This window comes from Oryzias latipes, chromosome 20 (assembly GCF_053564925.1).
Source record: "Oryzias latipes strain Hd-rR chromosome 20, Olatipes_Hd-rR_3.1".
Lineage (NCBI taxonomy): Eukaryota > Metazoa > Chordata > Actinopteri > Beloniformes > Adrianichthyidae > Oryzias > Oryzias latipes.
The window spans coordinates 22,403,176-22,417,960 of NC_136256.1; the positions used below are offsets into that span (position 1 = coordinate 22,403,176).

Here is a 14,785-nt window from a genome sequence, read left to right on the forward strand (position 1 = left end):
TCAGACAGTCAGCAACAAATTATTTTCACAAGTTATTTTAAATTCTTCATTCTAAACAATAAGAACATGAGGATCCTGTTTAATAGAATGAGCTCATAGCCCACTTAGATTGTAGAAGGTAGAGGAATTCTCCACATAAGCTTTAGAACATTTTCCAGCCTTATCTCGGATGTATTTGGATATTTATGGCACCAGTTTTAAACAAAAGATGAAAAAAAAAAACCCTCTTTGGACTGTTTGTTTAACAGCTATTCCAAAATAACACACAGTTTTGGACATGAGAGAAGAAAAAAGTCAAACAGGAAACCTCGCCATGACATGTAAACACGCCATATTTTCAGCTGAACCGTCTTCATTCGATTTTGACTAATGAAGTAACTCACTTAAAGAAATGAAATTCTCTTATTCACTTTCAAAACAAGTGAAATCTTGTCGTTTGTCTAGAAATGCAACATATTAAAATAAAACTTTGATTTCGTCTGATGGATATAGGTGCAGTCATTTATTAAAAACCAATTTTACGTACTTACTTTTAAATGCAACTTTAGTTTAGGTTTGTCAAGGCTTTAGCTGACAGCTCTGCAGTGCATGTATTTGTGTGAGGGGCAGATGGGCAGATTAGGCATTGCATGGAGCTTTTTCTTAGTGAATTTTCTGCCTATTCTTAATGCTTTTTTGAAAAAAACTTTTTTTTTTAACTCTTATTCCAACTGCTTACTGAAGCTGCCCTTTCGAGGTCTTTTGTACATTTATTATTTGAAACCCTTGGTTTGGGTTACATTGACTTTTTCTTATGTTGTGCAGAACTGAAAAACTTTACAAAGCATCACTCCAGTCATAAGTCCAGGTTCCTGCTGGCAGATGGTCAGTAGTTCCCTGATATGCGTAAAAAGACCCCATTCTGACGGAAATCCTGTTTTAAACATCAACTTGTGGTGTTTTTGTTTTTCTGATGATGGAGGTCAATTATATAGAAAATTAAGCTGAAAATTGCAGTTCTGAGTGTTTCTTTTTTTCGAATCGTTGAATGTCAGGAGGACAAAAAATACCTTTTTTATGGCGTAGAAAATACGCTGGCCACAAGCTCCGTGCTCCAACGTCTCACCCACAACGAGCTACTTCTGCTCTGCTGAAACTATGTTCTAGAGAGCGACACAGGTTTTTAGATTTGGCTAAAAAAGGTGTAATCTTAATTAAAAAACCACTGGAAACAGAGTGGGACTTTAACCTGCGTCTTAAGCCCCCTGCTGGCCGCTTTTAAAACTGTTTATGTGGAGAATTTTGTGCTGTGGTGGATCTGGTCCTGACTGACTGACTGGTCCGGATCGAGCTCACTGAAGGGTCTGGGATAGCAGGAAGAGCGGGAGGGGAACCGACAACCTCCTTGTCAGGCCTCTGCCACAGAGGAGGGAGGATCATTACAACCCTGGGGAGTTGAGCAACCGCAATGTCACTGGAAGAAATCTGATCATAGCTGTTACTCATGTTGGGAAATATGTTTCACATACTTTGCATTCATTTGTTAGATTTACTCTTCACTGTTTGTCAGAGGAAATTACTACATTATTCAATTATTAGAAGAAACCATGTTTGTGTGCATTTTGAATAGTTTTTTTTTGCCTGAAGGAGTAATAATCTTGGAGAAAACGGCTGGAAAAAATGGATGATTTTACTTTTTAATAAAACAAGAGAGTACTTTTTTTCTCATATATTATTCTTAGAACATTTTTTAAATGTCTTTGCTTCCCAGACCCGTTGAAACAATGTAAACAATGAAGAGTTTGTTCATGTCCGGCTGATGCTTTTATCAGTTAAGGAGATGTTATGAAACGCCGACTGAAGGGTCAACCAGAGCAACGCTCAGCCTTCCAGCCCGTTTCCACATGATTGTGCCGAGACCGTGGCGCAGGATCAGGACCACAGTGGTTGTTGGGGAATCGGCTTCTGCGCTGAGAGTACGAGCAGCGAGGGAGCCGTGAAATGACCTCACACCGCGTGGAGTGGAGAGGATTTTACGAGTCTGTGTGGCGCTCTGACGTCAGCTGGGTGCTTCCACTAGCTTGTCATTTTATGTTTTAACGCTGTTATAAGTTCTAATCTCTTCTGGTCATTCACATCTTCAACAATCTGCAAACTCATCACACATGCCTACCATAGCTTAGATGACCGTTTGTTTTTATTTTCAGTCTTTTACTGACAAAGTCAACCTTTTAGTGATGATGTGCTGCTGAGTTTGTGCTTTGTTTGCTGTTAGAGCTACTTCTTCAGACAGGATTAGGAAAGTCTAGTGATAAACACATATCAATGCAAACAAAGGAGAAAAACACAACTCTTTTTTTATTTTATTTTATTTTTTTCTTCCCTTAAACTCAGTTGAAAGGGAATTCTCCAAATTCTCCAAGACATAGGCGGTTATCGTTTAATAATAAAGGATATCATTAAATTGATGAATTTTTCACACTCTCTTTTTAAAGTAAAACAACTCCCCTTTACTTTTAATCATTTAATAGAGATTGTAGCTGTCTCGATTGTTTCCTTTTTGGTCAGATATGTACATGTCTGTAATGTAAAATTCAGCTGCAGAGGTGAAAATGTTTTTGCGTCTCATTGTTTCACGATATGAGGAAAACTCTCAGTGTACGATATTGGTGATCAATATCGCCATGACATAGCAGGCTCAGACCACCTCTGCTTGTCCCTCACCCCCACCTACACCCCCCTAAGAAGGAAAACAAAGCCAGAAACAAAGACCATCAGGATCTGGCCCGAAGCTGCCCTCACACAACTGCAAGACTGCTTCTCAAACACACTCTGGGACACTTTCTACAGCCAAAATCTACAAGAACACACGGACACAGTCCTTTCCTATATAAACCACTGCATAGGCAATGTGACTGTGAACAAAAGGATCAGAACTTTCCCAAATCAGAAACCATGGATGACCAGCGAAGTAAAATCTCTCCTTAAAAAACGAGACACCGCCTTCAGGTCAAGGGACAGTGACTGGCTCCAATACAGCGCAGCCAGATCTGCCCTAAAAAAAGGCATAAAGAAGGCCAAAATGGCCTACAAAAAGGAGATTGAAGAGCACTTCACTGACAACAACCCCAGGAAGATGTGGCAGGGGATAAAACACATCACAAATCAAAGGAGCAGCAACACAGTGTCCACTGGAGCGGATGCCTCCTTGGCAAGGGAGCTAAACCATTTCTTTGCCAGGTTTGACACGCAGAGGCCCCCAGCAGACACGCCACAATCATCACCACCCCACATCAACAGCACCCTAGTACTCCAGGAGCAGGAAGTACGACGGGTGCTTAAATCAGCCAACCCCAGGAAGGCAACGGGACCAGATGGAGTACCAGGCAAAGTACTCAGCGCATGCGCCGACCAATTAGCGGACGTCTTCACCAGTATCTTTAATCAGTCCCTACAACAGTGCAGTATCCCAGCCTGCCTCAAAACCTCCACCATAATTCCGGTTCTCAAAAAGCCAGCAGCAGACAGCCTCAACGACTACAGGCCAGTCGCCCTCACGCCTGTAATCATGAAGTGTTTTGAAAGACTGATAGCAAAACACATCAAAGATAATCTCCCACCCACCCTCGACCCGCTTCAGTTTGCCTACAAACCAAATCGCTCAACAGATGATGCTATTTCCACCACTCTTCACTCTGCCCTGAGCCACCTGGACCACCCAGGGAACTACGTTAGGCTGCTCTTTCTGGACTTCAGCTCAGCCTTTAACAACATCATCCCAGACATCCTGACAGAGAAACTGCTTCACCTGGGCCTTTCTTCCCCCATCTGCTCATGGATTAAAGACTTTCTGTCAGAACGACCACAATCAGCACAGGATCACCACAAGGATGTGTACTGAGCCCTCTCCTCTTCACGCTCTACACATCGGACTGCACGCCAACCCACCCCTGCAACACAATCATCAAATTTGCTGATGACACCGCTGTGGTCGGGCTCATCTCAGGGGAAGATGAGACTCTCTACAGGGATGAAGTCAGCAGACTGGAAAAGTGGTGTTCAGGAAACAACCTCCACCTGAACACCACCAAAACGAAAGAAATAATCCTGGACTTCAGAAAGGGGAAAGTGGACCCGCCCCCACTTTATATAAATGGGGTCAGCGTGGACAGGGTTCACTCCATCCGCTACCTAGGTGTGCTGATCACAGAGGACCTCTCCTGGACTGCAAACACCACTGCGGCAGTAGGGAAGGCCCAGCAGCGTCTCCACTTTCTGAGAATACTCAGGAGGAACAACCTGGACAAGAAGCTGCTGGTGACCTTCTACAGAGCCACCATCGAGAGCATCCTCACGTACTGCATCACAGCCTGGTATGCAGGATGCTCGGCCGCAGACAGGAAGGCGCTGCAGAGGGTGATCAACACGGCCCAGAAAATCACCGGCTCCCCCCTGCCCAGCCTAGAGGAAATTGCTAGCTCTCGCTACACGAGCAGAGCCAGGCAAATCATCAAGGACTCCCACCATCCAAACCACCACCTGTTCCAACTGCTACCGTCAGGCCGACGGTACAGATCCCACAAGGCTCGCACAAATAGACTAAAGAACAGTTTTTTTCCCAGAGCAGTCAACCTCCTAAATAAATGTGAATCCCACAAAAACTGTAACTCGTGCAATATCTGAAGCCAATGTGCAATATTAACAATTCCCAGTGCAATATAATGCAATTTAGAATAGTTATGTAGCTTTGTACATATGTATATTTTCAGTTAAACTCAATTTTATTGTTCTTTAGAAGATTATCTATTTTATTGTTTAAGCAGCTGGAGAGCACCAGAAATTTCGTTGTCACAAGTTTCTTGTGTTACAATGACAATAAAGGCTTTCTGATTTCTGACAATATGACTCGCGACATATGAAGAAATTCCAAAACAAAAAACAACTAAAGCATTATTTCCATTTCATTGCAAAAGTTTTATTCAAATAAAAGTCGACATAACTTGAAATGTAGTCCAAATGACGTTCGTCTGTATGGGAGGCGGTTATCTAACATGAAAGGGGTCTATCCGATTGGTCAAATGCTTAAAAGGCTTCAAGCTGCCATTAGAATGTGTGTAAATATTTAAATTTACCATTTCTCACAGTTTATCCCATCCTTTATGGTATGCATGCATACACAGGCTGATATTGGGATTTCTTGTGCAGGCCTAATTGGAATAATAAGAATTGCAGCATAAGCCCCTAGTGGTTATTCAGTGAACTACACTAGGCTTCAGTTCCGCATTATTTCAAATGAGCTTCAATCCAGAAGCCACAGGAAGGCCGCTTGGTTTCAGGTTGAGTGATGAAACATTTATAAGACGTTATGTTTGCCTGACCTAAAGAGAACCCAGTGTTCTGGACCCCAGAAAACCTATTAAAGCATCATGGGAAAGGGGGTACTATGGAGGATTACCATGGTGAGGTGTCGCTCTCTGTTGCAGGAAGTGGGGCCACCGCTGTGGTTCAAGCGGCCTACTGTATTCCCCGAAAAGAGAAGGTGGCCATCAAACGGATCAACTTAGAGAAATGCCAGACCAGCATGGACGAACTCCTGGTAAGTCACAAAACACAGCAGAGCCAATTTGGCCGAAAACCCGTCCCTCCGTTTATAGTAGACGACTTATCGAGTGTGTTGCACATGTGGAGGAAATTAGAGCTACCTCTGCTTTTCATTACTCTGAGCCTTCATCCAATCATTCCTGTCGATTGAAACACTATTCCAGTTGTTCTCTGAAGGAGGGCTCCACTGGCCCTCCACCAGGGCGCCAGGAAACTATTAGAGCACTATGGGATGTCTTCCTGAACACTGACTGTACTGTCTTCATCCTGTCAGTACAGTCCTTACATCACTGGGATTTTAGCTGCACATCGATAGATTTAATACAGAAACTCCTCACCACTCCAGCTATTGATGCTTAAATGAACTCGGCATGTTCTTATCGCTTAACTCAAGTGATGTCTGTGTAAGACGGGCATCAAATATCGTCAAGTGTCTGTAAGTGATGAGTGCCGTCCAAAGACTGATTGGCTTTGCTATACCAAGAAGAGCTCCTTCAGCAGCTCCATGAATTCTGCTGGATGAAATAGGGGAATGTTGCTCCCAGATTCTTGGAGGAGGCAGTCACATGAAAAAGAGCGCTATCGGATTTCCTGCCTGCGGTTTTTCCCTCCACATTTCCACAGCCTGCTGTGGGCCCACTTCAACTTTAAGGAAGCATTAAATTGAAGCCAGATTGCTTTTTAGGAGAGGTTTAAGAACAGGATGCATTAGTTGAAAATAATTTAAATACAACAATTAATTGCTTTTCTGGCATTTGAGTCTCTGGACGTTACGATGAATCTCTTGAATCATTTTTTTTAATTACGTTTTTGGACCAGATCAGATGTTTAAATTACTTGTTTATAGTCTAAATGCAGTTTAGTGGACCTCTGACTGTCATTTAATATATACATTTAAATAATAAAGCAGCTTAAATTAATACATTTTTATGATCAAGTCCTACTACGATAATCGTTTGATCAATATGAAAGTATTCCCAGTGCCTCCACTTCCCATCATCCATTTGTTTCCACTCAAAGCAGGGAGCTTTGCAAAAACACAACAATTTGAATAAAGAAATACTCAGAAATGCAATATTTGGTTAAATTATTTTTATACATGTCTGCTATCATCAGAAAAATGCCTCAAGAACATGTTAAACACGAAAAAACACTAATTTCATTGGAGTGAATCTTTAATAAACCAAAGAAAGTGCATATAGGCTGTATTTGTGACTATTTATGAAATATTGTGCAAGAATACTATTAATGTTACTATAACAGCAAGTCAGCATCTTTTTTTTGTGCTTGTTCTTTGTATTTTGCCAATATGTGTGTGCACACTTGACTTGAACTGTCGCTCTGAACGTGTGAGGCCGGAGTAACCGAAAGTGACATAACATTTCCTCTACAGAGGGCTCTGTGTGTCTGCCATCCCCAAGGATGGGTGGCACCAGTGTGTGACCCACAGCTCTGTTGAGCTTTTACAATAGTTATTCATCTTTTTGCTCACAATCATAATCTTCTGACATCACACATGCTGAAAAGATCTGGGCTAATATATATAAAAAAATACACTACTGAAGCGACTGATCTTCACTTTTTCCCTGGGTTAAAGGGTGGAAGCTTCAGCAGGTCATTCAGAATAGCAGATTTCTTTTCTTTTTTTAAAACAGAAATGCTCAATTGTCTTTTCCTGATGACACAGCAATATTTCAATTGATCTTCCATTTCTGCTTTAATTATCCTTTGTTGCTTTTTCTGCAGAACAGTCATATGTTATTGTTTTGTTTTTACATAAACAGAGTGAACTTCTCATGTACTTGAGTTTTGAGTCCTTAAAAATGAGAATCAGTTGAAGACCCACTGCGATCATCTTTTGAGCTATTTTTAAAGCGTTCCCAGTGGTATTTTAACTAAGATTATTTCAAATCAAAATAGCAGTTTTCAAGGATATATTCTGCAGAGCAGCAGTAGTTTATTCGAAGTATGCCTCTGAGTTATGGGTGGGACCATTGGCGTAGAGCAACCCCGTCCCCCTTTCCCCTCTCTGTTGCGGAGCAAGGAGCTCGTGCCCCACACAGCGTATTCACTACGTAACAAATAATCGTTTTGTCAAATTGTTGTGCTCCTGATTCACAACCATTTCAAAAAAGAAATAAACAGAAATGAGATTTTAAGTTTCCTCCATCATCAAAAAAATGCCTCGAAAGCATGTTAAAATACCAAGAATACCATTTTCATCAGAATTGATCTTTAAACAGCCTGAGAATGATTTGTAGACAAATGGCCGGTTATTCTTTAATGGCTATAACTCTGTAATTTAATCTAACAATAGTAATATTAATCTGAGTTCAAAGACTTTGTTTGGATTGGATCAGAGGTGCGTTCGATGTACGCTGATGAGAAAAAGAAGACAGATTCAAAAGTCACTGCAACACCCGGGTTACTAGATGGTTTTCTGCTGGAAAAGGTGCAAACGCCAGCTGTTGTACTGATGAGTGTCACAGTCCTCCAGACAACGGTACAGATACTTTGTAGTTCCCTCTATATTCACTCAGTTAATGAAATCCTGTCATCAAAACTATTTAGGAGTAACCTGACGGAGTTGAGTCATCCCAGAGTTTGTGTGTTAATGAACAAACCTTGAATGACGCACAGAGTTGACTCAAAGGCATCAACTAAAATGATTCAAGTCGAGAGGTTTACCCTTTCACTGGAATGTGTTGCTAGAAAAAAGCATGCTGCACCCACACATGAAGAAAAAAAAACTGCCTTTGGGGGATAGGAGGATTCTGCTAATGAAAAAAAAAAATCAGAAATTTGTGGGAAGGTGAAAGTGCGGGGGGACTTTTTCCTCATAAGCCATAAACAAAAACAATCCATTATGTTTTGGCTTTGGTCTTGGCAGTAAATTAAAAAACACACACACAAAAAGGAAGATGCAAACATGTTTGCAGAGGATCCCACTGAAGAGCTTTGGCTGTTTTTTGATTCTTCCTGGCTGTACATTGGACTCCCACTGTTGCGTCAAACACTCCTGCATTACCGAGTTTCTATTAGACCTGCACAATGCATCACAAATTTATTGTTATCGTGATATCAAGGTGTGCAATATCCAAATCGCAAATGTGGGTGAAAATTGGGAGAAATGATAACCTTAAATTTGCCGAAACAAACTTTTGGCAGCTTGAAGTATTTAACAGATCAAAGAAATCCATTCATGCTTTTGACCAATCGGATGGACCCCTGAAATGTTAGATCCTTGCCTCCTATGTAAACGAGGGTCATTTGGAGTTTAAGTATGTTGACTCTTATTTAACTTGAACTGTTGCAATGAAATTGTGTACTTAGTTGTTTTGCTATTTGTTCATGACGTGATACATGAACAAATATCAAAACAACTAAAAGCACAATTTCCATTTCATTGCAACAGCTTAGTTTAAATAAGAGTCAACATAACTTAAATTATACTCCAAATAACCTTCGTCTACATAGGATTTGAGCATCTAATATAAAAGGGCTCCATTCGATCGGTCAAATGCATAAATGCATTTATTTGATTCGTTAAATACTTCAGGCTGCCCTAAGATTGTTTTCCACATTTAAGGTAACCAGTTATCCCAATTTTCGCTGTCTTTTTGCAATATGTGTATTGGACAGCTTGATATCACGATAACGATAAATTTGCGATTTATTGTGCAGGCCTAATAAAAATGTAACTGTACTTGTTAGATGACTGAATTTTTCTCTTTTTTTTATTTTTTATTTTTTGCTTTGCTTTCCTTCAACAGAAAGAGATCCAGGCCATGAGCCAGTGCCACCACCCAAATATAGTGACTTATTACACCTCCTTCGTTGTAAAGGATGAGCTGTGGCTGGTTATGAAGCTGCTCAGTGGCGGTAAGTGGGATTTTTCTGTATTCACGATCTGTCAGATCTTTTATTGCATGGACACACAAATGGATAACTTTCATCATTTCTTAATTAAACTTACCCGAATAGCTGTAAAGGGAACCATAAGGTTATTTCTTTTTTATTTTTTATCGTAGTATGAATGTTTATAAGTCTTTGCCAGGACCTCTGATGATAAACCAGCTTAAACAGGAAGAGCTGGCCAGTTTGCTGCATGTGATCTGAGCGGTTATTATAGGGGATTTTGTCATTGTGTTCCCCGCTGCCGCTCTCTCTGGGCTTTAAGCGTGCACGGTGCTATAGCTAATGACAAAGCAGAGGTAATAACAGCCCACATGGCAACCGTTTGGCAGCACTGCAATTAACGAGGAGGAGGAGGAACATGAAGAGGAAGCCCTCCTCAAAGTGAAACCGTCAGAAACAAAACAGGATTGTGGGTTTTTGGCTCAGTTAGTACATTACAGCTGTGAATTAAACTGTATTTTTCCATCAAGTGCTTTAATTGGTTATTGCTTGTAGAAACAAATTGTTAAAGTATTTTTGTGGTATTTTTTTTCCCATCTCAGACCCCCATTGATGCCAGTTTAAAAGAACAGAAACTGCTTCCACGCTCCTCTGTGTAAACAACTCCCCGCTGTAATAGATGGTGCCCAAGCGGCATGTCTTCTTCACTTAGGTCCTATCCAAAGGGGTCCCCCCCTGGCCGTCCCCTTGCAGTTGAGCTCTTGGGGCCCCATTCGTGCTGAGCCCTGCTTGGGCAGACGGCCATCCTCTCAGCAGGAGCGGCCGTACCCGAATGCCGCCCGCCTGCTTCCCTGCGTCGTCGTTGCGCGGCGGCCATTGAGTTTTATGATGTGGAGCAATTAAGTGACGGCCACAGCAGCGTCTGCCGTGGAAACGGACTCCAATGAGGTTGAGGCTACAGACAGGCTCTCCACAGGGCAGAGCAGCAGGCCAGGCTGGAGGAAGCAGAGCTTTTGCCTGGCTGTCTGGCTTCAGGACGCAGGAGAAGCCCCGCCCTCTGACCCCCATTCTGCCGTCTTTCTTTTTCTTTTGAGAAACTCATAATTGAACAAACAAAGCCATGGTGGGTTTTTTTTTAAGCAGGGAAGAAAACAAAACCTGTCATTACCAACTACCCCAGCATATTTTAGTGGCAAACCTTATTGTTTGGGTGTTGCATAACTACATAATTTAATAACTGTATTCTTGTTTTTCAAGAACAATTGAGGCTTTTTTTTTTTTTTTTACTAAAGTGTACGTCTTTGTTCTACTTGTTTTTTTTTTTAGATCAATCAGAATTTCTAGGATAAAGGCACAAACTTCATGTCGAGACTTTAAAGTTATTCTTTGTGGTGACTTGTGGCCATTCCAATTAGACGATACATTTTCTACAAGCCCTACAAGGCCTGTTAAATAATTTACATCATATGCTTTTCAAGCAGATTTGATTGGCTTTCATTTGAAGTGGAGACCATTGCCTGTATACGAGAACTGGACCAATTGAGTGGGGAAAATGGTTTACTTCTGGCACCAACAAAATGAAGTCCGCTGCCATTTTTTTTAGCCATACAGATGCTGCCATGTTGGAGCCAGATGACGTCAATAAACAGGGATTGATCCTAATCGGTCTGAGTCATTGTTTCTATGGGAACCACTCTTGCCAGACAGAAGGGAGTTTGTTGGAGGGCCACACCTCTACCACTTGAAAGCAGGCTCAGGAAAATCTGTGAACCTTTCGACGTCAGACCACCTACTTTTATTGAGGCTGTCAGTTTATACCTCGATTATACCATGGTCCGGGTGAATTCTCGATTCTAATTGGCTGCTGGGTGTGTATTAAAAAGTGATAACGCACAGTGGTAACGCACGCCTAAAAAGAAGTTCTGGTCACATCGCTTAAATGTTCTGTATCACTGCGCTAGCTTCTTTAAAACAAACTTTAGTTTCATCCTCTGGAAGAAAACAAGCAGTAAGAGGTGAACTGTCTCTCTGAACTGATGCCTTATTTAACCCATTGTGACGACCAGCATAGATATAGTTTTCCTTTGCTGCTGTAGTCGAGATTGGAGTTTGGAACAGCCGCACCATGTAACAAATAGTCCGCTTTTTGTGAAAAAAGTGATCCAAACCAAAAAAATAACAAAAATAAAGGACTAAAAACAGATTGAATATTTATTTGTTTTGTAAGTGACCATGGTAAAAGCGGGTTAATGGCACTTCGCGCCGGATGGCTCAGGCTTCTACGTGCGTTAATTTCTGATAATCCACACTTCGTTGGCCATTAACCTTTACATAACTTGCACTATAGAAAATAAAAAAGCAGAACAAGAATGCGAAGCGTTTTATTTTTCAATAGAAGTTTATGGGATTTTGGCTACTTGAAACTAACAGGTCTTTCCTATTTAGAACACGAGGGGGGAGGGGTCACTCAGTCCAGTTCTCATATACGGTCAATGGTGGAGACTGACAAAATGATTAAAACCAAACCATTAAACAAACTTTTCATTATTGCAATGGACACCAGAGTAAATTCACAACGATAAAATGATAAAAATGAGAGTAGAATTTTAGTGTGAGATAAAATCAATGCGGAGCCTTAAATGATCAATTGTTAAAAACAGGACACGAAACGGCTAAGTCAAGTTTGGACTCGTATGCCACGCCAACGGCGCTCACGAGAAGGTGTGGTTTTGACTTCTGACTCACTAAATAGTTACTACGTTTGTATTCCCAAAGTTTGAGTATATTTGTTTGTCAAACCAAACCCTATTTGCCGTTACATGTTGAAGATTACAGAAGTTGAATGACTTTTAAAAGAACAGGATCAGCAAAGCTTCAAAGCCTGGCTGCAGCCCCTCCCATGCCTCCCGCTCTGCTTCCTCCACCACCGTATTGGCATTCCACACAGGCCTTTAGCACAGTTGGCACACAGCTCTCATGTCCTTCATCCACTTCCTTATCCTCCTCCCCCGCCTTTGGCTTTCCTCAGTGTCTCCCTTGATCTCCGAGCTCTGCTCTGCCTTGAAGAGCAGAGGATGTTCCTGGATGAAGTGTTGAACCTCTGGCTTTCAAACTGTCACACAATCATGTCCAAATGTGAAGAAGTGAAGACACTTGCTGAATCCATCCTTTAACTTGGTGGGGATTGATCTGCCTTCCTTCTGAGCGGTTTGGATAATCTGCGGTGTTCTCTGCTGTCAAGACTGACTTAACACTCTGGGATTTGAATAAGATACTCCGCTCCGGCGCCATTCAAATGAAAACAAAGGACTATGGTGCACTGTACGCAGTCAACCTGCCAGTGTCAGTTTGCTAAAGCAAAGAAATGAGAGGAAATGGTCATTTTGAGAGGGAATGATGAGGCTAAGATCAGTATGCATCTTTTTCCAACACTTTTAAGACTTTAGTCTTAAAGAAAAAGTTGCACATGTGTGAAGTAAAGACCCAGTCCGATGAAAACTATATTTTTGTTTTTTTTGTTTTTCTCATGAAAGAAAACATATCTTAAAAAAAATCATCTTAAAATTGTATTTCTGACTATTTCTTTATTCAAATCATAGCTCTAATATTGCTCGCCTTTTTTGTTACACCCATACTGTTAGGTTAGGGTTGTGAGGGGATGTAAGCTAGCCGGAGAGAGTGTAAACAGATGGATGATGGGGAATCAGGGCGGGCTTACTCTGCGGCGACAGTTCCGGGCCAAAGGAACTCCTGCTGCTCTGCAGAAACTTTGTCCTAGAAAACGATTGGTGATTGGAATGAGACTTCAATACTTAGCTCTTGCATAAGCTCTATAAATCACTGGATTCTAGATATTGACAAAATCCAAATCAATGCATTATTTAAAAAGTTTTCTTCAGTTGAGGCTTGTCTTTTTTCTGGTAACCCGCTTTATTCCACATCATTTCATTCCCTGACATTTGTACAGTCATTAAGGCCACAATTCCTCCTGGACTTTACTCTGCTGTCTCTTTATGCTGCCGTCTGTCCGTTCGCTCCACTGCAGTTCTCACACTCAGGCTTTGATTTCTTGACCTGCTCTTTCACGCAATCAGATCCACACTCGAGAGGCCTTATTCCATCTTCACTCATTGGCTCCCTGACAGCTCTTTCTTTCTTTTCACCCCTCGGTGCAGGATCTCATTTTCTACCGTCGGTGGACGCTACACACAAGCTTCTCTTTCTCTGTCTGCCTCTGTTCACAATCCCTGCAACAATGCAGTCATCATCGTTCTTCGCTTTAATAGGCCGTGGTTCTGAAATTATGATAAAAAAAAGTGTAGCCAGACAGTAAAACACTGCAGCGGTTATTTCCAGTTTTTGTTTGAGTCCTTCAGCATAGCAGTGTTCTGATTGTGAAGATGTAAGGGAAGTGACCTTTTTACTTCTCTGCTTTGTTCCCATTCACCAGTATTGCACCATTTTCAGCCTTGCAAATACAGAACCTTTTTTTTTCATAGACATGCTCTTTTCTTTGTAAAGGTTGCACAAAGGAAGTTTTTTCTGACGGCCATGTGACTTTTCAGCCAGAACACTGCTGTATGCAAATGCAGTCAGGCTTTGGGACGCGGGTTGACCCGTCTTTTTGGCCCTGAACAGGTCAGGTCACTTAACACACTGGCTCTCCGTTCAATGGCGGCGGTTTACCAGAACCAGCACGCCCTTTTTAATGCAATCTTCTGCATGGTCACGGGTTTTCTGCTGCAGCATTTCTAAGAAAAGTCTTATAGTGAATGCTTAAATGAGTGAAGATGAGGATCACAGTGATAATGTCACACTACAACAGTGGTCTCCAGCCCCTAGGTTTTGAAGCAGTCCGTGGGTCACTAGGTTCCAAGTAGCAGTGAAAAAATAAATGCCTTTTTTTCTTAACCTCACCCTCAAAATTTAGGGGAAACTGGTATCCTAAAAAGGGGTTAAATCGGTGAGAATGTTTTGTCTGGTCTACAAAGGTGAGGACCACTGCTCCACAGGACTTTCAAAGCAGAAGACTGCCAGTAACCACAGTGTATTCTGAATGCAAATATCATCTAAATGTTGATCTACAGAGAAATTTACAGAAAAGGAATAGGGCCACGGAGAAAGAAATTAAAAAAAAAAAAAAAAGGGCATAGAAAATTCTGACTTTTTTTCACAGAATTCTGACTTTAATCTCAGAATTCTGATTCCCCCCCCCCTCAAAATTCTGAGATTAAAGTCAAAGTTCTGAGAGAAAAGTTGAAAAGTCAGAATTCTGACTTTAATCTCCCCGAATTCTGAGAAAAAAGTCAGAATTCTGAGGTTTAAAGTGAGAATTTTCTATGACCTT

At 41.4% G+C, this 14,785-nt stretch overlaps 1 protein-coding gene across 4 annotated transcripts in view; it reads left to right on the forward strand.

The window, feature by feature from the left end:
- Positions 1-14,785, forward strand: part of oxsr1b (oxidative stress responsive kinase 1b) — a 32,685-nt gene that overhangs the window by 3,375 nt on the left and 14,525 nt on the right. For all 4 annotated transcript variants that reach the window (XM_078938248.1, XM_078938249.1, XM_023950451.2 and 1 more), the window contains exons 2-3: positions 5,463-5,575; positions 9,354-9,462. In XM_078938248.1, the coding sequence (XP_078794374.1) occupies positions 5,463-5,575; positions 9,354-9,462 (222 nt within the window). The remainder of the gene's footprint in view (positions 1-5,462; positions 5,576-9,353; positions 9,463-14,785) is intronic.